Source organism: Heloderma suspectum, chromosome 7 (genome assembly GCF_057233095.1).
Source record: "Heloderma suspectum isolate Gila_16-S chromosome 7, 16-S_ref, whole genome shotgun sequence".
NCBI lineage: Eukaryota > Metazoa > Chordata > Lepidosauria > Squamata > Helodermatidae > Heloderma > Heloderma suspectum.
The window spans coordinates 2,903,069-2,927,593 of NC_139464.1; the positions used below are offsets into that span (position 1 = coordinate 2,903,069).

At 49.9% G+C, this 24,525-nt stretch overlaps 2 protein-coding genes across 10 annotated transcripts; one reads left to right on the top strand and one right to left on the bottom strand.

Annotated features, from left to right (window-relative positions):
* Positions 1-364: 364 nt before the first annotated feature.
* RABL2B (RAB, member of RAS oncogene family like 2B) lies at positions 365-17,752 on the bottom strand. Of its 6 annotated transcripts, none has more exons than XM_084808838.1 (10): positions 17,647-17,752; positions 16,487-16,641; positions 15,501-15,530; positions 10,021-10,100; positions 9,210-9,289; positions 8,067-8,178; positions 2,875-2,972; positions 2,637-2,720; positions 2,121-2,230; positions 365-772 (listed from the first exon to the last, which is right to left on the bottom strand). In XM_084808838.1, the coding sequence occupies exons 2-10, from the start codon at positions 16,603-16,605 to the stop codon at positions 679-681; spliced, it is 807 nt and encodes a 268-aa protein (XP_084664964.1). In that variant the 5' UTR covers positions 16,606-16,641; positions 17,647-17,752; the 3' UTR covers positions 365-678. The 6 variants fall into 6 exon arrangements, with proteins under 6 accessions (XP_084664964.1, XP_084664965.1, XP_084664962.1 ...); XM_084808839.1 differs by lacking the exon at positions 17,647-17,752 and adding an exon at positions 17,192-17,323; XM_084808836.1 differs by lacking the exon at positions 17,647-17,752 and adding an exon at positions 16,804-17,278.
* NME6 (NME/NM23 nucleoside diphosphate kinase 6) lies at positions 17,591-24,525 on the top strand. 4 transcript variants are annotated; one of them, XM_084808842.1, is made up of 6 exons: positions 17,591-17,825; positions 18,113-18,298; positions 19,254-19,356; positions 21,098-21,137; positions 22,070-22,230; positions 23,520-24,525. In XM_084808842.1, exons 2-6 carry the CDS (start codon positions 18,206-18,208, stop codon positions 23,765-23,767), a joined length of 645 nt encoding a protein of 214 aa, XP_084664968.1. In that variant the 5' UTR covers positions 17,591-17,825; positions 18,113-18,205; the 3' UTR covers positions 23,768-24,525. The 4 variants fall into 4 exon arrangements, with proteins under 4 accessions (XP_084664968.1, XP_084664970.1, XP_084664972.1 ...); XM_084808844.1 differs by having other exon boundaries at positions 17,591-17,834; positions 23,520-24,520; XM_084808846.1 differs by lacking the exon at positions 18,113-18,298 and having other exon boundaries at positions 17,591-17,834; positions 21,098-21,692; positions 23,520-24,520.

A 24,525-nucleotide genomic window follows, 5' to 3' on the forward strand; every position in this document is an offset into this window, starting at 1 on the left:
CATGAACTATCCTTCATGACCCTTTCCTGGTCAGTCACCACCAGCTCAAACCCCATCAGGGAATACATGAAGGATTTTTTTCTGCCCCACTGCATCATTTTTGCACTTACCTAAGTCCATCAATGGCCCTTATCCATGAGAATGCCACTGAACCCTGCTGCTGGACAGGAAGAACGGGAGTGGGCTGCTGCCTTTTATGCCCTGCTTGTAGGCTTCCTAGAAGCATCTTGTCGGCGAACAGCAAGAAGCAGGATACCAGATGAGATGGACCTTTGGTAGGATCCAGCTACAGAGCTCTTCGTAAGCAATACAAGCTGAGCATTTTTGCTACCTCAGGGAGGGTACAAGAAAACATGTCAAAACGTTGTTTCAAGACCTTTAATATTAATTTCTCAAGGTGGATGCCATCAACCGCTACCTGTGCTGAGGGCCCCCAAGATGTGGGATGGCTGCATCCATGACCCCAGCTCCCACCGAATGGTGTCGCCCCCATTCTCAAGGGTAGGAAGCTGCTTCTGGATGTCTTCTCAGTCATCCACCCCACAAGAATCCAGACCTCAGCCAGGTTGCCTCCTTCAGCGACGGCTGCTCGTCACCTCCATGCAGGGGATGCTCCTCTCTCAAGCTTCTGCAGAAACAGCAGCCTCTAGCTACTTGAGGGAGAGGATCCAGGTCTTCCTATTTCCTGGGCTCAGGTTGACGGGGGGCTTTCTTCTGAGCCATTCTCCTCTTTATCGGACGAATCGTCCCCCTTCTTCTCCAGCTCAATATTCTACAGAGGGGCAGAAAAGGAGAAAGCCGATCAGCAGCTGCCAAAGGAGAAGCCCCGAGTGCCTGCTTTCTGTACTTCAGTATGCTATGCTCAAGACAGCACACATAATACGGACACCGGGCCCCCAGCATAACCCCTCCCATTACCCTCCGATTCAATCAGCCACGACAGGCAGCGACACCTTGGGAGCAGCTCTCCCTGCATTTCCAGACCTTGTCTTAGCTACATATGCCTTGGTTGCTTCTGGACTTCGGCTGCTGCAATGTGCTCTATGTAGGGCTGCCTTTAAAGACCATCTGGAAACTTCAACTGGTAACAATGCAGCTGGCAGGATGCTTATGGGGCTCTGACCCTATTCAACCAATACTGTGCCAGCTGCACTGGCTGCTTTTTTGTTTCCAGGCTGTTTATAGCGCCAGCTTTGATCTTTAAGCCTTGAACGGCCGCCTGCACTCGTATGAACTTGCCCAGGCCCAGAGATTGGCCTTGGAGGCTCGCTAACATGGGCCATCAGATTGGCAGGCACCAGAGATAAGGCCTCTTTGCATTTCTGGAATCCTCGCCTTAAAGAAGTATTTATAGCCGTGTCAGTGCCTGCTTTTAAGTGGACCTTCAAAACATTTTCCCCAGCATTTTACTGATGTGTTACGCATGCTGTTTGTTGTGGCCCTGGGCCTACAGCCTTTTCAGGATACAGGAAAAAACTCTGACGAAGGTGAGGATCAGACTGCTCTTCCAGGGAAAGGACAGCCAGTCTTGTATGCAGCCGCCACAAGACATGGCCTTCCCATCGACCTCTGAAGATGAATCCCCATCAGAACCTCCATCTCCTCGGCCACGCAGAGGTCTGAGATTACAAAATCAGATGAGCAGCCTTTAACAGTCTGGCCAGCTCCTCCAGCACGGGTGAGGTGGGGTGGTGGTCCCATTAGAGACTGTGGCTTACATAAGTGTTCAGCTGGCGTTGGCTTGCTGCTGGGACAACACCCTTCTGTAGTTCTAGGAGGGGAGAGCGCCAGCTAGTGAAGCTCACTCTGAGCTATCCATGGTCCTGTTTCACCTACCAATGACAGCAGAGGGCTTCTCCATTTAATTCGCCTGCCATGCCTTCTGTATTTACCTGGACTAGATTCTGTGTCTGCCTAGACTTGACTGGTCTGCCTAAGCTGGACTGCTCAGAGGTGACCCTGCCAGATGCCACTGGTGTCCCCTGCAAATCTCAGGTAAAGTTGCTGCTGTTTTTCCCTGACTTTTAGATGGTTTTTACTGTCTTTACATTGTTTGTTCTCGTACTAATTTGTTGTGGTTGCTGCCCTATTTAATTAATTGCATAGTTTCTCCCACTGACCCAGGGAGGAGGGAGCCACTGCTGCGATTGTCCACTTTCTCGTGCAGCAGCAGCACCCTGCTGCTCCAGCTATTCTTCTTGCTTGTCCCTTCATAGCAGTGACTCTTGGCCTACATGAGGAGAGGAGAAAGGAAAAGCATCCGCCGACAAAGTGAAAAGGGCAGGCAAACAGCTGGAGCAGCAGCTTGCTTCCTCTGGCTAGAAACAGCGGGGTGCTGATGCGGAGGGGTGTGGGTGGGCTGGCAGCCAGGCCTGCGAGCCCAAACAAGGCATGGAGCGGGGCCCTCCAGCTGCAGCCCCCTGCCGTGGCTGTCGGAATCACAGGCCGCAACAGGTGTAGGGAAGTTTGACAGCAGCTCATCCATCCTAGTTTTGCCAGACTCCCTGCCGTTAACAAAGGCTTGTTCTCAAGCTCTGTCCGAGGGAGATGGAGCGAGTCCCCAAAGGGAAGGGGTGCACTCTCGCAGGGACAGGGTGTGGGGGCACCAATGTAGCACACCAGGAAGGTTCTCTTACTTCTAGTTCCTTCAGGACTTCATCCATAAAATCCCCCGAATTCTGTTTGTAGGCAACGGCCAGCTTGATGGTGTCACTGAAGATCTGTGAAAGAAGCAGCGAGCCAATCAGAGTGAGAACAAGACAGGCTCCAGGCTCTTCCTACCCCTCAGGAGAGCAGCTGCCGAGCCAGCTCCGCCACTGGGCAATGCCCCTCCCGCCTCCTGTGCCTTCTCCCACGGCAACAGCCCTCTCCCACCTTCACCACATTGGTGCCATCTGCAGCAGACACAAAATAGAAGGGCAGGTTGAACTTCCGTGGAAAGTTGAAGCTTTTCTGAGTCACCTTCATGTCAGCTAGAGGAGCAAAAGAGAAGGCGATCAGCCAGGTAGCCCTTGTACGGAAAGTATACCACCTATGTATAAGTCACAGTCTACAGCCGTGAACAAATGTCACATCAATTTGGCAGTTGCCACATTCTGTTCAGTCTTGGTATGAGCTTGGTTGTCTTTCTCCTTCGCTAGGTAAAAAGACAGACGCACACACCAGCAATTCCATGCTTCCATCCTAATTTTGCCACAGACCCTCTGCCTTTAAAAAAAAAAGTAAGACCTGCATTCATGTCTGTTCAATTAAACACACATTTATAGCTCTGCCATCTTCAACATCATTATTTCAAACACAGCATCTAGGAAAATAAGAATTGCAAAACTGCTCTAGGGATGGTGGGGGGAGGAGAAAAGTGTGTTCATGATGCCAACAAGTTTCTTCCACTGAGTTGGACCCTGCCAGACAGCTCTCTCTTTTCAGGGTGCAGTGAGCCTGCTGTCCTGCACTGCGCCCAGAGGTTGAGCACTACCCTGCAAACAGCCACATGCCAGCACAGCGACTAGCCTGCAACTCCTGCCCAGTTAACCTCTCCAGCGCTGGCCCGTTCCCTTCGATCTGAGTGGGAGCCCTTGCCCTGTGTTCCTTTTGTTGACCTGGTGGCTGTTTTCATGACTGCTGGGCAGCTGCGGGGTTGTTTCGGACTGCTGTTCTGTTTTCATTCTGTTTTATTTATTTTTTATTTAAAGATTTATATGCAACCCCTCCAGGCCAGCTAACCATAAAAACAGCTTAACAATGACTCATACACAGAAATTAAAGCAGTAATAAACACAAAAGCAAACACAGAAAATCCGAAGACCCACTGGGCTATAACCACTAGATATGCTGAAAGGCTTCAGCAAAGGAGATCGTTACCTTGTCGTGGTGCTGGACCTTGAGCACCTCAATGACGTCATGAGCTAAACCGTGAAGGGACACCCAAGACAGGAAGGTCATGGCAGAAAGGTCAGACTAAATACGATCCCTGGGGAAGGAAACGGCAACCCACCCCAGTATTCTTGCCATGAAAACTAAATGGATCAGTACAACCAGAGATATGTCGGTATATCATCGGAAGATGGGACTCCCAGGTCGGAAGATGGTCAAAATGCTACTGGGGAGGAACAGAGGATAAGTTCAACTAGCCCCAGATGTGATGACGCAGCTAGCTCAAAGCTGAAAGGACGGCTAGCAGCCGATGGTGCTGGTGGTGAACGACAAATCCGATGTTCTAAAGATCAACACACCATAGGAAGCTGGAATGTAAGATCTATGAGCCAGGGCAAATTGGATGTGGTTACTGGAGAGATGTCAAGATTAAATATAGACATTTTGGGTGTCAGTGAACTGAAATGGACTGGAATGGGCCACTTCACATCACATGACCACCAGATCTACTACTGTGGACAAGAGGACCACAGAAGAAATGGAGTAGCCTTCATAATTAATAATAAAGTGGCTAAAGCAGTGCTTGGATACAATCCAAAAAATGACAGAATGATCTCAATTCGAATTCAGGGTAAGCCATTTAACATCACAGTGATCCAAATATATGCCCCAATCACAGATGCTGAAGAAGCAGAAGTAGATCAGTTCTATGAGGATTTGCAGCACCTACTGGATAGTACACCAAAAAAAGATGTTATTTTCATTACAGGAGACTGGAATGCTAAGGTGGGTAGTCAAACGACACCTCTATTTACGGGCAAGCATGGTCTGGGAGAACAAAATGAAGCAAGACATAAGCTGACAGAATTTTGCCAAGACAACTCACTGTGCATAACAAACACACTCTTCCAACAACCTAAGAGACGACATGGACTTCACCAGATGGTCGACACCGAAATCAGATTGACTACATCCTTTGTAGCCAAAGGTGGCGGACATCCATGCAGTTGGTAAAAACAAGACCTGGAGCTGATTGTAGTTCAGATCACGAACTTCTTATTGCACAATTTAGAATCAGACTAAAGAGAATAGGGAAGACCCACAGATCAGTTAGATATGAGCTCATGAATATTCCTAATGAATATGCAGTGGAGATGAAGAACAGATTTAAGGGACTAGATTTAGTAGATAGGGTCCTGGAAGAACTATGGACAGAAGTTCACAACATTGTTCAGGAGGCGGCAACAAAAAACGTCCCAAAGAAAAAGAAAACCAAGGAGGCAAGATGGCTGTCTGCTGAGGCACTGGAAGCAGCCCAAGAAAGAAGGAAAGCAAAAGGCAACAGTGATTGGGGGAGATATGCTCAATTAAATGCAAAATTCCAGAGGTTAGCCAGAAGAGATCAGGAATTATTTTTAAACAAGCAACGCGCGGAAGCGGAAGAAGATAATAGAATAGGAAGGACAAGAGACCTCTTCCAGAAAATTAGAAACATCGGAGGTAAATTCCAGGCAAAAATGGGTATGGTCAAAAACAAAGATGGCAAGGACCTAACAGAAGCAGAAGAGATCAAGAAAAGGTGGCAAGAATATACGGAAGATGTGTATAGGAAGGATAAAAATATCGGGGATAGATTTGACAGTGTGGTCAGTGAGCTAGAGCCAGACATCCTGAAGAGTGAGGTTGAATGGGACTTAAGAAGCATTGCTAATAACAAGGCAGCAGGAGATGGCGGTATCCCAGCTGAACTGTTTAAAATCTTGCAAGATGATGCTGTCAAGGTGATGCATGCCATATGCCAGCAAATTTGGAAAACACAAGAATGGCCAACAGATTGGAAAAAATCAACCTATATCCCCATACCAAAAAAGGGAAGCACCAAAGAATGTTCAAACTATCAAACAGTGGCACTTATTTCACATGCCAGTAAGGTAATGCTCAAGATCTTGCAAGGTAGACTCCAGCAATTCATGGAACGAGAATTGCCAGATGTACAAACTGGGTTTAGAAAAGGCAGAGGAACTAGAACCCAAATTGCCAATATCCGCTGGATAATGGAGAAAGCCAGGGAGTTTCAGAAAAACATCTATTTCTGTTTTAGGGACTATTCTAAAGCCTTTGACTGTGTTGTTGTTGTTGTTGTTCAGTCGTTCAGTTGACTGTGTGGATCATAACAAATTGTGGCAAGTTCTTGGTGGGATGGGGATACCAAGTCATCTTGTCTGCCTCCTGAGGAATCTGTATAACAACCAAGTAGCAACGGTAAGAGCAGACCACGGAACAATGGACTGGTTCAAGATTTGGAAAGGAGTACGGCAGGGTTGTATACTCTCACCCTACCTATTCAGCCTGTACGCAGAACACATCATGCGACGTGCTGGGCTTGATGAAGCCAAGGCTGGAGTTAAAATCGCTGGAAGAAACATTAACAATCTCAGATATGCAGATGATACCACTTTGATGGCTGAAAGCAAGGAGGAGCTGAGGAACCTCATGACAAAGGTGAAAGAAGGAAGTGCAAAAGCTGGGTTGCAGTTAAACCTCAAAAAAACCAAGATTATGGCAACCAGCTTGATTGAGAACTGGCAAATAGAGGGAGAAAATGTGGAGGCAGTGACAGACTTTGTCTTTCTAGGCGCAAAGATTACTGCAGACGCTGACTGCAGCCAGGAAATCAGAAGACATTTACTTCTTGGGAGGAGAGCAATGACAAATCTTGATAAAATAGTTAAGAGCAGAGACATCACGCTGACAACAAAGGTCCGCATATTTAAAGCAATGGTATTCCCCGTAGTAACCTACGGCTGCGAGAGCTGGACCATAAGGAAGTTTGAGCGAAGGAAGAGAGATGCTTGTGAACTGTGGTGCTGGAGGAAAATTCTGAGAGTGCCTTGGACTGCAAGATCAAACCAGTCCATCCTCCAGGAAATAAAGCCAGACTGCTCACTTGAGGGAAGGATATTAAAGGCAAAACTGAAGTACTTTGGGCACATAATGAAAAGACAGGATACCCTGGAGAAGATGCTGATGCTAGGGAAAGTGGAAGGCCAAAGGAAGAGGGGCCGACCAAGGGCAAGGTGGATGGATGATATTCTGGAGGTGACGGACTCGGCCTTGGGGGAGCTGGGGGTGGCAATGGCCAACAGGAAGCTCTGGCGTGGGCTGGTCCATGAAGTCACGAAGAGATGGAAGCGACTGACCGAATAAACAACAAAAATGCTGAAAGGGCCAGGTAGATAGGTTTTTGCTTGGCATCAGGAAGTGACGCATCCATGGGGAGGTCATTCCACATACTGGGCGCCATAACGAAGATGACCCTCTCACCTGACCTCAGGAGGCAGCAGGAGGAGGAGCTCCGATTATCTTGGCCTTATGGATCACAGAAATATTGTAGTGCGGAGTCTCCTGTTCAGAGGTCCAGCCAGCCATGCCCCTTTCCAGAATACTTTAGTCTGCTCCCCCTCCTCCCTGGCTTCTTATCCCCTCCCCTCCTCCTCCTCCTCCTCCACCACACACACACTCCACACATCAGCCAGTTTTCTGTGGCCCCTGAGCAGGCTCAGTCCTCACTGTCCCCCCTCCCTTAGGGCAGGGGTGAGCAACTTGTGGTCCTCCAGATGTTTTGGGTTACAACTCCCACGATCCCTCGCCATTGGCTATGCTAGCTGGGGCTAATGGGAGTTGTAGGCCAAAAGATCTGGAGGGCCACAAGGTGCCCTCCCCATCTTATGTCCCCCGCCCCCCCAAAAGACGTTTTGTATTTCTGCAACTTTAGAAAGTAACCGTAACCCCTGCTGGAAATCGGCTGAGCGGGTAGGATAAGGCAGAAGGGCTGCTCCACTGGTGGGGCAACCTTCTGCCCCAGATGCCCCCAGTAAGCTCTGCAGGTGTGGGAGCGCTCGCTGGTGGTGTTGGCCCGTGCTGGGGGCAGCTTTGCATCCGCCGCATCCACAGCTCTCTTGCTCCCCCCAAGTGGGCCCTTTAACCACACCAGCCTGAAGCTGGCGTTGTTCCCCCCCACACACACCAGTTTCGTTGGGTTTTAGGGGTTTTACCCTTAAAGGCGGCCTAAAAATAAAACCTAAAATTTAACTCCAGAATTTTAAAGCAAACCAACGCATGGCAGGGTCAGCGTCCACTCCAGATGTCCCCTGCACCGATCACACAGAGTCCCTGAGATACGAGAGGCCCACCGTCAATTTTGTTGGCAACCACAATGCAGGGGATCTGGGGCCGGAACTGGCGCAGCTCCTCGTACCAGTTGCTCAGGTTCTTGTAGGTGACCTTCCTCTGAACATCAAAGACCTGGCAAGAGAGGTGGCACAGCCCGTGATGAACACACCCACCGGAGGGACCACTTTGCTGCCACCATCACGACCATTCCCTGGGGACTACCTGCACAGGGAACTCTAGTATGGCTGCCCGAGGCTACCAGACTCAGAGGAGGTGGCAGCCTGTGCCATGCAGAAAGGCAGTCACCTCTCATCATGACAGAGCCATGGCTGGGGCAAAGGAGGTCTACTCCTGCAATGTAGCTGCTGGGAGTACAAGGCAGTCCTGTTGCCCTGGCAAGGAGGATGCTTGTGGGAGAGTACTGGGGAGAGCGCACAGCCCAGAGGCTGCTGCTGACCGATCTCCTGAAAGGCTGATGAGCCCACTGCAGCTTTGCCCTCCAACTGAGGCTACTGTGGGGGAGTAAGAGGCCAGTGGTCGGAAGACAGAGAAGTCCACGTGCCCCAATCCCCCAACTGCTGTACTGAGATGGCAGGAGGCAGGAGGGTGGGCGGTGGGTTATGCAGGAAGCGCTCCTCCTTGCATAAATGCTCATCCGTCGTGGCCCATGATTAAGAGCTCCTGTCTGCAAAAAGCTGGCTGTGAGGTGGCACTGGGGGAAGTTCACAAAGGGTGACAATGAGACCAACAGGTCTGGGCCATGCCATGCACAGCTCAAGGGCCCTCTCGGATGTGCCCCAGAGCCCTTGACAGAAGCACAAGGGCTCTGTGGCAATCAACTCCTATATGAAAGGTTTATCCAGCTGTAGGAAGTCTACTATAAACAATCCTGTTCCTGTAGAAAAGAACAAGTTACATGTCAAAATAAAATAATTGTACAAGTCAATCACATTTTGTACGTACCGGCTTACAATGCTTATTTTATTCCGCTTCTATGAACCATGGGAGGAGGGGGGCGCTAAGCAGAGCGCATAATATACATCGCATAATAAGCAGAAGTGAGGCATGGGGGGCGATGAGGAAGGAAAAGTGGCTGTGGTCCACTGCCAGCCCCCACACTAGACTGTGTATCCCACACCAAAATATACGGCCCATTTCCTTACCATGATGCAGGCGTGGGCCTTATGGTAGTAGGACGCATGCATGCTCTGGAAGCGCTCCTGCCCAGCCGTGTCCCAGAAGTCTGAAAGGCAGGAAGCCAATAGCTCCATTTGTCACAGCAGAGAAAGAAGTTCAGCTCCTGGCCCAAACTCTCCCTGGTTATAGGATGCATTAGGCCGGGGACGGGTGACTTGTGGCTCCCCCCCCCGCCCCATGAAAAAAAGTTTTTAAAGGAAAGACTGGGCATCTTAACAGCTACAGAATGCCAGGAGAGTCACGTTTCGCTTAGAAGCAAACTACCTTTAACACTTCTGGCACTACAGAGCAGTTTGCCGCTGAAACTGGGGGTGGGTTTCAGCCCATTTTAAAAAACCTTGTGGTGGGGATGCCCTGCAGAGTCCGCCCACAGTTGCCCACCCTGCGTTAGGCCTTAGTTGATATATAAGCTTTTCATGGCCAACCTCCATCATGGACATTATGCTGACAGCCAACAGCCGGGAAGCCAGAACTTCCCCGTTGTGGTCCGCCTGGCCTATCCCCGCCTGGCCACAGCCTCTTCTCATGCTTACCCGCTACTGCCCAACTTCCCCTGGCAGCCAACTCCAGCTTTCCCTCCCATGACCTACACACATTATCCTTGAACAAACTTGGATTTCCCCCTGGTGTGAGCTCCTGATCCAAACGGGGGTGACTTAAACAGCCTTTATGAAAATAGGTGCCCCCAAAGGGAACAGCGGCAGGGACACAGTGCCACAAGAACAGAAGACAGGCCCTGGTATGGCCTGGGGTGGTCATGCTCAGCAAGCCCCTTACCCACGAGGATGGTCTTCCCATCCACAGTCGCGGTATATTTGTAGAGCGTCAGGGCAAAAGTAGAGAGCTGCTGAGGCTTGCTGCAACTGGGAGTCAAGGAGATGCTTACAAGGGCTACTGGGCACGGGGACTAATGGGAAAGGGCTCCGTGAGCAACAGCGGCAGGGGTGCTGAGGGTCTCTGGAGTGTGATGGATGTAGGGGCTCTTTGCTTTCAAGGTCATGCAATGAGAATCAGTTGCCTCTTTGACGCCCTTGTCAGCACCGTTGTACTCACAAGCCGGGTGGCCAGAGGGCTGTGCTTCCTCCCTTTCTGATCCTGGCTTATGGGTGATGTGCCAGAGGAAGGAGCCTCCTAGACTGGAATAAAGCCTCCCTCATTCTGCTTCCCACAGTGGTCAACCAGATGCTTCCGGTGGATCTCCTGGATAACTAGTATATGACTGTGAGTGGAAAGAGGCGGAAGAAAGATTTGCTTGCAATAAAGGGGCTTGGAACACAATGGCATGGTCTTACAGATGTGGAACATGAGCGGGAGAGGACTGTTGCCCTCGTGTCCTGCTTGTGGTCTTCTTGTGGCCATGTGGCTGGCCATTGTGTGAAACAGGATGCTGGACTACACAGGCATTCGGTCTGTGTTCCAGCTTTAGGGCACTTCTTATGTTCTTACAGACTCTCAGGTTAAACCAAGCATTTCAACCCCCAAATAAGACAGGGCAAAGGGTGTGAGAGGCACTAGCAGGTCTCAAGCCCACCTAAAAAGCACCTTACTTTGGCACCTTCCACTGGCATCTCTTCCATGATTCCCTGCTCCCAATATCCAACTATTCTTAGACATTCCAGGAGCTAGGTCTATTTAAGGAGTTCTCTGCTGACAATGACCAAAGATACTTGTAAAATTTGATGTAAGTGAATGCAGCGTGCCTCATGAGGTGTCCATGCAAGCCTGGAATGTTTAGGGGGCAACCCTGTGGGTCGTGCCCTCGATGTTCACAAGCCTCCACACTCGGGTGCTTACAATCATCCCATGCAGGGTGGGAGGAATGTGGAGGCAATAATCGCCTCTGCACTCTTCTCGCCCTGTATTTTCGCTAGATGGGCAATTTAGCCCATCTAGCTGGCGCTCTGGGGCGGCCAGAGGATTCTTTGTAAGTGGCCACCCCAGTCTCTTCCCCCTGCCTCCCACCGGCACGCTCCCTCTCCAAGCTCGTATTTGCAAGTTTGAAGAGGCAGCCAGCGTGGTTTTCTCTGCGCCAGCTGTGAGGGAGAGAGGACCTTGGACTCCTGGGTCGGAGGTCGTGGAACTGTCTCCAGCCTCAGATCCAGGAATCCCGAAAATCCTATGGTCCCCCAGACACTGCCTAGAGGCCACAGGATTGCTCCTTCCCTCTGTTTCTAGCATTTCATGACAAGTTTGTAAAATAGGATTTAAGATGGATCTAAACACACACACACAATCTTTACTGAAAATTCTTACTTTCACTATAGAAGCGCATTTTCCAGGTACACACACAGATTTGTGCAAGTCAGTGTTGTAAATTTGAGTTCTACACAGCACTTTGGGCAAAAGAAACAATCATCAAACACTTCAGTCACAGACACAAAGATAAACGGATCTGTCTCCTGGTCTAAGCAACTGGAATGTTTTGGAATCATTTTTTTTATTGCACAGCAAAAAATATAAATAAAATTGCCTTACAGTATGTCAAATATTTGGAAAGCATTGGAGAAATGGAATGAGGGCAAGTTCACAGAGGTTCCTTGCCTGTGTGGCAATCCTCAGACACAGCCTTTCACTTGGCCACCAAAGGCCCGAGTAGGGTGACTCGCCGCCTTTTCCTCACAACTCAACCCATTTTGAGCTCTTGTCTGAGAAGGTAAAAGACACTTCAGACTAATTCGATTTGAAATGACAGCCACATGGGGATGCTCTCATGTTGACTATTGCCCACATGCAAGGAGCTATTCTCCCTTTTTTTCCTTTTTGCAGTTTCACTGCTCAGGGAAGGGGGGCTGGCTTCTGCACTTGGGGTATTTATGGTATGCATCAGGGCCATCGTTAGGACAGACCCACCTAGGCATGGGCCCCAGATCTTTTGAGCTGTCCTAATTGCCTTGTTTTTTTTTCCCATTTTCCCATTGACTTGCATTGGAAAACAGGAACGGCCATAACTTTTTTATTTTGTATGATAAATACATGAAATTTGGAGGCCTGGTAGCTCCCATGCAGCTGATTGAACCTGTCTAATTTCAGGCAGTTAGGTCCAGCGGCTTTTGTGCTAGTCACAGGTACAATTTGCTATTTTCAAGAAAATCTGTCAAATCAAAGAGCTATATATATTTTTGTACTTCCGCATACATGCATGGAATTTGGTAACCTGGCAGCCCCTATGGAGCTGACTGAACCTGCCAAATTTCAGACAGTTAGGTCCAGTGGCTTTTGTGCTAGCCATCCGTAAAGTTTCCTTTTCTCAAAGACTAAAACAAGTAAGTAAAAACTGCCAAGTCACCTAGGGGAGTAGAGATCCTAATTAGAAGGTGTTTAAGGTGACCATTAGGAGGTCACTACCCCTAATCTCTGGTGTAGGGTTTTTTTGACGTGCAAAAACCCCCTCTCCCCCTGCTTTTCTGCTCTTATATGCCACTGTTGGGAGCTTGCTCGCAGTGAAATTCTGAAGAGGGAGAAGGAAGAAAGAGCTTCATGTGAAATACTGGTATTTCACACAGCACCTGATTTTACTGCCCCAGAGTGGAACCTTTGGCTTCTGCAGAAGTTTAGTAGCTTCAGTACAGCAAAGGATCCAGTCAGCCTCCACAAACTTCTTTCTCCCACTCCACTTTAATTTCTCCGACATAGTGTAGGACACAAATTATTTCAAAAGAGGGGTTAGGACTATGTGGCGTCATGACTGAGGAACTGCTAAGGCTTTTAAACAGGTTCTACAGTTTTAAAAAAGCTAGAAAAAGCCCTCAGCCACCTTACCTCATAAAGTTAATTTAAGTACGTGCAATCCTTACAAACCCTCCACAGCCTCCTACATTTCTCTGAAGTACCACCGCTCTGAAAGGAGCCACTTGGCTTAGGGAATTCTCTCTACCTGCCCCCCCCCCCCACCATGCATTTCCAATCACCTTTCTTCTTTTATTCTTCCTTCACCTATCCTATTCTTTCTTTCTCGTCTTTATTCCACTCAGAACATATCTTGGGGAATTCTTAAAGAGAATTCCCTTCGGTGGGCAAGAGAAGTTCTGAACTGTATTTGACTTTATACAAACAGACAAGATGGTTGTTTTTTCTCCTTCTCACTTAATTCTTTGAGAAGAGTGGGTTCACATGGTTGCAGAGAAACAAATCTGGGGCTGTTCTGTCAGTTGCCATTATCCAGCAATAGGAAGGGCTGTAGTTCAGTGGTAGAGCACATGCTTGGCATGCAGAAGGTTCTAGGTTCAATCCCCAACACCTCCAGGTAGGGCTATGAAAGAATCCTGCCTGAAACTTTGGAGAGCTGCTGCTGCCAGTCAGTGCCAACAATTCTGGGCTAGATGGACCCAGGGTCTGACTCAGTACAAGGCAGCTTCCTATGTTCCTATTAACAGAAAGCTTTAATTAAAAAGATACGAGTTTTTGGTTTGCTTTTTAAGTGGAGGGACATAAATATTGCTAATTTATGCAATCCTATGTATGCCTACTGAGAAGTCCCATTATGTTTAATGAGGCTTACCCTCAGGAAAGTGTACATAGGATTCCAGCACAAGTTACTTTTGCAGGGAGGTTTGCACCTTGATGTTCTGCACGTTTACTCAGAAATAAGTCCTGAGTTGTGAGCATGGTATTGCGGGCTTAATACAGTGCCTACCCAATTCCATCTAATGAACTGACTACCCTTTCAGCTCTCAGTCCTACGCATGTTTTGTCATTTGTGTTTTTTTCATTTTGCATGAACTCTAGCTTCAGTGGTGAGGGAAAGGCACTTAGTACATGCTCAGAGTTTCTCCATAAATGAGCCCTAGTTTTGAAAACAGACTCATTGGCTGAAACCCGGTGAAGTCTTGGCACAAATGAAGTTATGGGGAGGAAGATACATTGAGAGCTTGTGCATAACAAGAAAGAGATAGAGGAGAGTTGCGCAAAACAAGAGATCTATTTTTATGAAGAGCTGATGGTAGGATGAGGAGGGATAGTTGCATACAGGGGTATAGAATTAGTAGGGGGAGAATGTAAGTGCTCAGTGGTGAAAGAAAAGCATTCTGCATATGCTCAGAGGCACTCTATATTTAAGAACATAACAGCCATGCTGCATCAGACCAAGGTCCATCTAGTCCAGCATTCTGTTCACACAGTGGCCAACCAGATGCCCACAGGAAACCCACAAGCAGGACATGAGTGCAATAGCACCTCCCCACCCATGTTCCCCTGCTGCTTATATTGATGAAATGTAAATAAATTCTAGTCATTCTAAATTTGCATGCATGTATATCCTTCAGAAACTTTGCAGGTTTCTTGCCTGGGAGACAATTCTAATGACCTGTGCATTTTCATACAAATTTACCCAAAAAAATATTGCGGAAGGGTTGAAGGGAAAGCAAATCACTCCCTCCCCCAAACTGGAGAACTCCCCTTCCACATGAACTGCTGCACCTATCCTTCTGAAACCAACTGTAGGCTGTCTGTAATTTTCAGAACAATGGTCCACAAGGAAAATAAGGAGAGAATTATATCCTCTTTTGGAGACTTCAAAACGTCAAGGCCACCCTTGCACAAAAACCCTTGTGGTTATCATTCTGAAATTTGGAGACACGATCTCCTCTGATGGGGCAAAGAATCCTGAAATGTTTATGCAATTCTTCCAAGTAATAAAAATGTTATTGGCAGTTCCCTTCAAAAGAAAATCAAAATATAAACCCTGCACCTATTTTTCTGACATCGGGCAGGTGTGATCCCCTTCTAGGGGGCTACTATGCCTGAAATGATCATCCAGTTCTGACCAAGGGAAAAAGTTTTTTTTAAAATTTCCAATGGTGATCAACAGGAAGCATAAAGACTCATTTTCCCAAACCTTGACTCAGGTTTGGTGCTGAGCTGAAATGGCCTGACTACAAATTGGCCTGAGCAGAAGCAGGATGTTTTCCAAAATGCTGAATCGGGGTCTGAGTTGAAGTGGGGTGGGGGGTCAGTGCACACTTCTTATGTATATATGTAATCTATATACACACGCAAGCACACCACATGCACACACCACACACACATATATATATGAGGTGTGCCTAGACTCGTGTGCAAACGTGTGTTATGGGCCTGTGCCCCGGATCTTTTAAGAACCTAGCAACGCCCCTGGTTTCCTATAAGCTGTGCTTATAAAATTGCCACGGTTGCATTGGACCTCCTAGAAAAACTCAAGAGAATTTTTACAACAAACTAACAAAAATTAATTCAGTTCTCCTGGACTGGGCTTTGGGTGAATTTGCAGTCTCAAAGGATACAATCCATCCAGGAGAAAGCGTTCCATTAATCTGGAAGAGAGGGAAAAAGACATCCAGTAAGCAACAACCCTGTTCATTAAATCAGAGCTGGAGAGAAAAAAGGCCTTCTAGTCCATCGACCATTTCCCACTCTCACCCCGCAGTTAATCCACACCATCTACCCTGAGCTGTGCCACCAGGAGAGAACACGGACTATACAGCACCACTTTATCCCAGGCTGGACCACGATCCATTCAGCCCAGCACTGTCTGCTGAGCCTGGCAGTGGCTCAAGGGAGTCTTTCCTGGGGACTGAAGGTGGGGCCTTCTGAATTCAAAGCCCAACGTTCTACCACTGAGCTCGGGCTCCTCTCCATGCACAGGCCAGTTGCGCAAACAGCTCCACCTGTGTCATGCAGGCCAGCTAAGCTACATGATGGGGTGAAAGGTGGAAAACATTCCTTCCACATACTAACGACAGCTGGTCGGTCCATGAGCAAGCGCATACCCACCCATCAAATATACCAGGGCAGGATGATTAAACTACCCTGAGTGGATGCCTTGGTGTTGCATTTTGAGAGTTTGAGGAAGGGGGGATGCTATTTTGCAGATGGCGCTTTAAATGGTGAATTGATCATTTTACACATTGTTGTTTGCCACATTTTGCATAGGCTGTAAATGAGTTCAAGGCAGACTTCCCCATCTGGATCCCTCTCATTGTCCTGGGCTGCAGCTGCCACCATACCTGGCCACTGGTGCTGCTGGCTGGGGCTGATGGGAGTTGGAACCCAAAATATCTGGAGGGACCAAGGTGGGGAAGGCTGCTATACGGTATGTTCTCCACTAGAAATAATCTGGTTGTTAGTAGCACTGGATCTCAGAAACGGCAACAGAGGTATTGGCTACGGAAGTAAATGCAGAACCTCTGCATCACGCTCATCTGACTGCTGCAGCCCAGGTTAGAGTCAGAGGCGAGCCGGGTGTCCGATGGAGCTCCGGGCCACTCACTTGGACTTGCCCACGGCGCTGTCCCCCAGGCAGATAATCTTCACATTCTCATCGGCATCATATTTCTCCTGATCCAGCTCCAGGCTGGCATCTCCATCACACGGCGCCTGCTTGGCCATGGTGCTCTGGACCTGACTGGAGGCCCTGGGCCACACCTGCAAGGCAAAGAAGGCAAATGTAGAGCCCAGCCCCTGCCTGCCCAGGCTCCCCAGCCGGCACTACCCCCCTCCAGGAGGAATTCTGCCTGCCGGCCCCTCACCACTCGCCCGCCACCCCCTCCCTGCAAAGGGGGCCTCCTCCAGCCCTCTGCCAAGCACCGGTTCTGCTTCACTGGCAAGCCAGCCTGGCCCACGCTCCCTTTGGTCGCACACCCTGTCTGGCGCCAGATGCCCCCCCCGTGCACCTCTCAGGCCACTGCCCCATTGCCCCCCCAGCCATCCCCCGGGAAGGCGCGGGCCTCCCAAGCCAGAGCCAGGGTCGCCAACGAATGCTGCTGCGCCCCCCCCCCCGCTCCCCATTCCCGGGTCATAAACAGGCGTGCCCTGTGGGCGGCGCCCTGCCCGGGGGGTGATGCCACCCCGCACGCGCCCCTCGGGGGGAAAGGGCCCGAAGCCCGGCTCGCCCGGGAGAGCGGAGCCACGGCCGGGGCGAGGGGGCGAAGTGACCCCTCCCGCGCCGCGCCGCGCCGCGCCGCCGGCCGCCCACCTCGCCCGGCTGCTACGCGACGCGACGCGACGCGGCGACGCGGCCTAGTCCGCCCCGCGCCAGGCGGCCTCTGCCGCTGCTCCGCCCGGGCTGGAAGCGGCCCCGCCTCTCCCCAGGCCCGGCGGGCGCCCCAAGAGCGGCGCCGGGGAGAGCGGCCCCGCCAGGCAGGCCCGGGCTGCGCGGGCAGCGTCCCCCGGCGCCTCCCCGCCAGGCAGGCCCGGACCGCGGAGGCAGCGCTGGCCGCGGCCGCCCCTCGCGAGCAGGGCCGCCCGAGCCCGGCCCCCGCTCCCGGCCGCTCCGCCGCTGGCCGGCCTCGGCCGGGGCCCTCGCCGGGGGCTGCGCAGGCGGGCCGCCAGAGGGGCGGGCTGGAGCGCAGCCCCGGGCGGGGCGGGGCGGGGCGGGGGGGGCGGCGCGCTGCCCGCGCCTCGGACGCGGGGGAACCGCGCCGCGCTCGCCTTCGGGCCGTCGGGAGGGAGCGGGCCCCGCGGCGGCGCTCCGCCTCGAGCGCCCTCGGGAGGAGGTCCGCCGCCCGCCGCCCGCCGCCTTTGCCCTCCTTCCGGTGCCGAGCTAACGCGCTCGTCTTCGCTCGGGCTGTTCGACGGTGGCTTTGGAACGTCAGTGCGCTACTGCGTGTGTGAGTTAAGTGGCCCTTAAACCGAATCGGTGGCTGTTGGTTGAAGACTTGTTCTGGTTTAATTTGCTCTCCGTCGTCCGCTTTTCATGTTGGATTTGTCGCCCGCTGTTGGTGTTGTCAGACAGGCAGTTCATTAATCCCATAGGCAGATGGGTCCTGGGACAGTCCAGCTTTTAAAGAAATGGTCGGTGCCAGCGCTGGGGAGTCCGTGTGAGTTTAGCGCTCTCCAGACCCTCGTGCCCTTCTTCTCCCCGCCCCAGTTTGATGCGCTTGATCTCTTTTGCCAGGCGGATGCGTTCCGGACGGGCTGCCCCACAACAGTCGTCCCGGCGGGCACAGCACCCACCCAGTCCCGCCAGGGCTGGGGAGCCAAGAACAGGATGCGGGCCGTTTTGCAGGCTCCGCAGCATGTGCTGCAGCTGACCCTTGCCCTTGTCAAACCAGACGCCGTGGCTCACCCCCTCTTCCTCAAGGTGAGGCCATGACCTAAAGAGCCCGTGTGTGGACGGCCTTGTGAAGAGGGCACCCTCTGTTGATCTGCAGGTGCCCTGTGGGCTGGAGGGAAGGGACAGCCCTCGGTACACAGGGCTCAAGCTGATTTTATTTCATTTATATCCCACTTTTCTGCCCAAAAATGGCACTCAGGGCAGCTAATAATAAAATCCAGCTAAAAACAAAATCTTAAGCGAAACATCACATAACCTCCGTTCTGTCTGGATTAAGTTTCAGTTTGTTCACCCTCATCCAGTCCATTACCGATATCAGACACCAATTGGGGATTTGTTGTTCAAAATCAGCATTTTAGAATTGTACACAGAAGGTAATGAGTAAGTGGTCGGGGCGGGGAGGACTGGTGTAATGTGCTCCTGATAAGCCACCCCCAGCTGCTGTCAAAGGGAGCCCCACGCAGAACACATCAGTCTTGAGATCTCAAGGGCATGAATCATAGTCCCTCGGTGTGCATCAGAACAAAAGGAGCAGAGCGTCTTCAGTCTGGAGAACTCTCCTGGGCCATCGTATCATCCACGAGCAGCCCAGTGCTGTGCACCAAGGTGACCAGGGGTGGCTGGGCCTTGCCAGTGATGCCCTGTCTCCCCCTAAGAGCTATGGATGGTGCCTGCCTTACCCTGGTCCAGGAATTCTGCAGCTCATAACCTTGTAGCAGCCCTAATACAGTGTTTTTGCTTCCTCTCTAAATTCTTTCCTGTGTCCCACCTGTGGGATTGCATGATAGATAACTCTAACCAGGTGCATAAGGAACCATTGACAAGACCTCCACATCAGATGGCTGTGGCCAGTAGACTCAATCATGGCTTCTGTGACGTCTGCTCTTTGTGGTCCCACAACTGCTCCTTCTGTCCTTCTCCTTGTTCGTAGTGCTGACTTGAAGAGTTTATGATTCATCATTCATCTTCTTTGTCTTTCTAGGCTGTGCATGAGACCATCTTGAACAACAGATTCTGGATTGTCAGGAGCAGGGATCTGCTGTGGAGCAGGCAGGACAGCCAGCGGTTCTACCAGGAGCACTCAGGTAGGATCACAGACACCCAAAGCTTCCCCACAAACAATGCTAAGTTCACCTGAAGCCTGAGTTGGGGAAATAGATGGAGCTGGCTGAGATGCTGGTAACAGCCATTTCAACAGAGATCTCTGTTTTCGAGGGATTGGGGAAGCGGTTTCCATCCTTCTGCTACCTACAGGCCACCCTTCCCCAGGCTGGCACCCTCCAGGTGTGTTCAACTGCAAGTCCCATGATTTATTATTATTTTATTTATTGGCAGGGAATTATGGGAGTTGCAGTCCAACACATCTGGAAGGTGCCAGCTTGGGGAAGGCTGATGTAGGTTAATTCAGCTCATGGTGGAGACCTACTGGTCCCATGCTGCTGACAGGGACAGGTGTGAAGCCCCAAATTCTCACAGGGTGTACATGAAGCAGAATATCCGTGTGCCTGTTCATACAGGATACAACGTGTTTCCTACATGGAATTGATGTATCCGTGTAGGAATTGTGTCTTGCAAGAAGTGGCCCTTAGCCATGAAGCCCGTTGGGTAGCCCCTTCCTGGGACAAGGAAGTCCCTGTCAGGGCCCAACTTCAGTACTGCAGTGGGCCCTGACAGGGACTTCCTTGTCCGAGGAAGGGGCTACCCAATGAGCTTCATGGCTAAGGGCCATTTCTTGCAAGACACAGTTCCTACATGGATACAGGGGCCTTACTGAAAGGCTAAAGGCCCTTGTCTGTCAAGGGATCTGGAGGGGGTGCCCTACAGTCACACCTTCCCTTTTAAGCTGATGCAAAGGCGAAAAGCCTTTGCTAGGAACATCTCATCTTCATTACCCAAAGCCTTCTCTGTTTGGATCCATCATCATCTGGGCTTTGGAGGCACTCTGCACATGGACTGGAACTTTGGATTGTTAAGGACTTGCCATGAAAAGTACTGTGAGGCTTTTCATAGACTTAAAGTCTCGTTGCTGTGGATCGTGTGTGGCTGTGTTTGTAGTCAGCTCACTGTATGGCTGCGTTTGATCTACAACTTTTGGACTTCCCTGTGCCAGAACTCATGCAGCGTGGAATTGCCAATGCGAAAGCAGTGGCCTGGAACTCATTGCGTGTGTGGGTATGCCCTTCCTTTGATCTTGATGGGCCTTGACCATATAGCCTGGAGTTATCAACAAAAGATTCAGAGTTGGACTCTCTATGGGTGTGGGTTGTTTAGGCCTTTCAAGAAGTTATCCCTTGATTTCCTGATGGGTTCATTCCAGGAATCATTCCCTTTCCACGTCTGGGGTTGGAAAGGATTGTCTGGGTTAGGTACCCAGGAATCCAGAGTCCCTTCCCTTGTGTTCAGAATCGTGGAGATGGTAACGGGGAAACCATGGTGATGAAGATCTCAGTCACATTAGTAGTGTTTAGCTTTGGACTGTTCTGGAATTACATAGAGCCTATATCTACTGACCATCAGCTATGTGATTTCTGAAGAGTGTAACCATTAAGCTTTTGCTTTGGGATTTCCTGCAATACTCACTGATTTGGGTGTCCAGTGTCAGAGTGCCTGAGCGTGTGTGCTGGTGAGTTCAGGAAAGCTGACAGTCCCTGTGCTCATCTGCATCACCAAATCACTCAAAAGATAAGTGAGACAGGAACAACAATGTGGTTTGTGTGTAAGAAAAAGTGAGTCAGAATTCTGGGGCAGGAGAACGTGTGGGGAAAGCTCCAAGGGTCTCTGTTAAAAGCATGCATTCTGCTCATGAGGTTCCCTTTTTTTCCTCAGGGTGTTTTTTCTATCAGAGGCTGGTGGAGTTTATGGCCAGGTATGCCCGCAACGTGTTCTGAGAAATACCCCGTGGAAGTTCTCCTTCAAAGGCTCATGGAAGATGTTTCTACTCCTGGATTCGGTTCTGTGTTGGGTGATCCCCTAGTTTCCTTCAACTAAATTCACACCAGCCATATTTATTTAAATTAATGTATTAAAAACATTTCTATCCCACCCTTGTGATGCAAAGGCCCCACTTGGAGTGGCTGATAAGACTTTAAAATTAGCCACCTTGAGTGCCTTTTTCTTGGTGGAAAAGCGGGGTATAAATTGCATAAATAAATAAAGAATATTACAATTTCGTAAAAACAACAAGCAACCAAGGAGATGGAGTCGGCACTTAAAACCAAAACATAAAAACATGATTTGCCATGTACTACAAAAGCCCGCCGGAAGAAAACACTCTTCAGCAGCCTTCCCCAGCCTGTTGCCCTCCAGATGTGTTGGACTGCAACTGCCGGAATTCCCCTTCAGCATGCTGGTCTTCAGCAACTGGTGAAAAACTGGAAGGGAAGGAGCCAATCGCACTTTATGGGGCAAGGCATTCCAAAATGTGGGTGCAGCCACTGAGGAGGCCCTGTGCTAACTTTAATCTGCTTTACCAAATTGCTTGAAGGATAATGCTCATATGTCAGAGCAGGAGAGAAGGGCCCTCCCTCATGTACGTTGCATGCCTACAAAGATGGTAGCACACTAGCCATTCCACCTCTATTTACATGTGAAGAGCAGGAGGTCCGTAGTGAACTATTGTCCCCCAGGTGAATCATAGAATAGCAGGGTTGAAGGGGCCTGTAAGACCATCGAGTCCAACCCCTGAAGTGGGTTTCTGGGTCTGGAGAAAGGGAAGGAAGAGGGAACCATCACCCTGAAGCATGCAAAACCCAGGAAAATGTGAACTTGCTTGTGAGTTATCTTCCCTCTCCTCTCCAGCGGCCCCATGAGGGCTTACATCCTGGCCCACAAGGAAGCCGTCCCACTCTGGAGATCTCTGATGGGCCCCACCAAGGTATTTCGTGCCCAGCACACAGACCCAGAGTCCATCCGCGGGGCATTTGGCCTCACCGACACCCGGAACACTGTGCATGGCTCAGGTGAGTCCAAAAGAGGTGGTCCTTGAGTGGAAGAGGGAGGAATGTGTTACACACATTTGGACTAAAAATGTTCCCAAAGCAGCGTGCAACGTTCAAGGTCCTATGAAAACAAACCCTTGCAAAATTGGCGTAAGACTTTGAAGAAATAATTACAGCTGGGGGTGAAATTGTTCCAAGGTGTTCTGTAGAATCCTGCACAACAAAAGCATGTGGAAAGCTGAAATGTTTATCCTCGTCAAAATTGCCTGCACATTTTCACGCTTTTGAAGACGGAGTTCTCAGAATGCTCCATGCAGGCCAGGCACCTCATTCCTCGTTTGCATAGTGTACCCACTTCTGTGGCGAGGAGTGCCTCTCACCAGCTTTGAATGGTATGCCAACTACTCCCTTTCCGGGACAGAGATGGCCTGGCTGCAGAGTTCATGCACTGATACCAACTTATTTAGATTACTGCAATGCACTGGATGTGAGGCTACCCGTGTGCTTGATCTGGACACTGCAGTTGGTGCAGAATGTGGCCAGGATGTTGACTGGGACGCCTGGCCGACCATATATTATACCAGTGTTTAAGCAGCTGCACTGGCTGCTTATTAGCTACCGAACCAGGTTCCAGGTTTTGTTGCTGGCGTATAAAGCTCTGAGTGATTTGAGACCAAGTCACCTTCCCTGATATAGACCCATCTGATCACTAAGAGAATTGGAGGAGGCCTTGTAAGTTGTACCGCACCCTGCAGATTGCCATCTGGTCGCAACCTGGAAACAGGCTTTCTCCGTGGTGGCACCCACTTTGTGGAGCGCCTTCTCCCTTGGTACGTGAGAGGCACCAACGGTGGCATGTGTTAGGCTCCAGTTAAAGACCTGTCTTTTCACCCAGGCCTTCCCTGACTGCTGGTGCTGCCCAGTTTGTTGATTATTCGTTCTCTGACTGTAAATGTTTTAATTTGAAGGTGGTTTTTTGTTTTGTTTTTGTTGTATTTTTTAAAAAATGTTTTAACTGAGACATTTTGTATTGACTGTTTTCAATTATTTTAACTGGACATTCTGTATTTAATTTTTTTATGTTGTAAACCTCTTTGAGATGTCAGTTAAGTTATAGTTAAGTGGTCTATAAATTGCTTAAATAAAAACATGTGCGAAGAACACACAGCCTGCTGGTGGTGTTCTAAACTATAACCTCTTTGAAAGTGCCGGTGTTACCAAAACAGTCCCTGTGTGGTGTGTGATGTCTTGTCTTTCCCTTACTCAAAGATCATCCTGCTCACATTTTCTCCCCTCTGCTGCCCTGACAGATTCGGCAGCATCGGCCAGCAGGGAAATTGCCTTCTTCTTCCCAGATTTCAGCGAAGCGGACTGGTACGAACACGAAGAGCCACAGCTACGCAGTGGGCTGGGTTGCTGTGACACTAAGGAGGTCATTCACCATGGGCCCAGAGGTGGCTGGGCAAAGACAGACGGAAGACATGCAGGGGGCTCCGGTGTCGGGATGCATGCACAGAGGCCCACTGGGAGATGGCGCCCCCTGTCTTTCAGCAGATGAGCAGCAGCAAAAAATAATGTATCATTTCTTGGGCCCCACACATTCTGATTAAAATCTTTGTTATGGACAATAAATGGTTATGTTTTATTTAAAGTTGTTTTTAAAATATATTTTTCAATATCCAGATGTTAATCAAAATGTATTTGGCTTAAGGCATTATGGCTGGAATCATACATGCATTTATCCATTGAACTCAATGAGACTTACTTTTGAGTACATATGTATAAGATTGCACCCTAAGTTTTTGTAAACTTGGCCAGGGGTGGGGAGAGGAGGTGTTGGATTGGATGACTTCCAGGATCCCTTCCAACTCAGTAACATTATGATCTAAGATTGGGGTCTGGACAAAGAACGGCTGCTAAAGTGGTCAACAGGTCTTGCCTGACATTTTCCTTTGTTAGGTAAACAGCCTGGTGATATGTTGCCGTAGGAGCTAAGATGGCCAAAGAAGCCATACATGCTGGGCAGAGATGACTCCTCCTTCCCTGCCCCACTAGCCAGTGGGAGTGGGGCAGGCGAGGTTTGTGAGAAAAGTGGAGACTGTGTTTTTGAAGGCAGACTGAGGACAGAGTGTGAGAGCTGAGAAGAATCTTTGGGCTCCTGAAGCAACTTAGGGCTGTCTCTCTAGAGATCTGATGTGGGAGCTGTGGGCTTTGAGGCTCTGTTGGAGGGTTTAAGCTGTACCTCAGCCTGTATATTTGTGAGTAAACTCAGATACTTCAAAATGCAATAAACCTCCAGTAACTTCCTTGCAAATG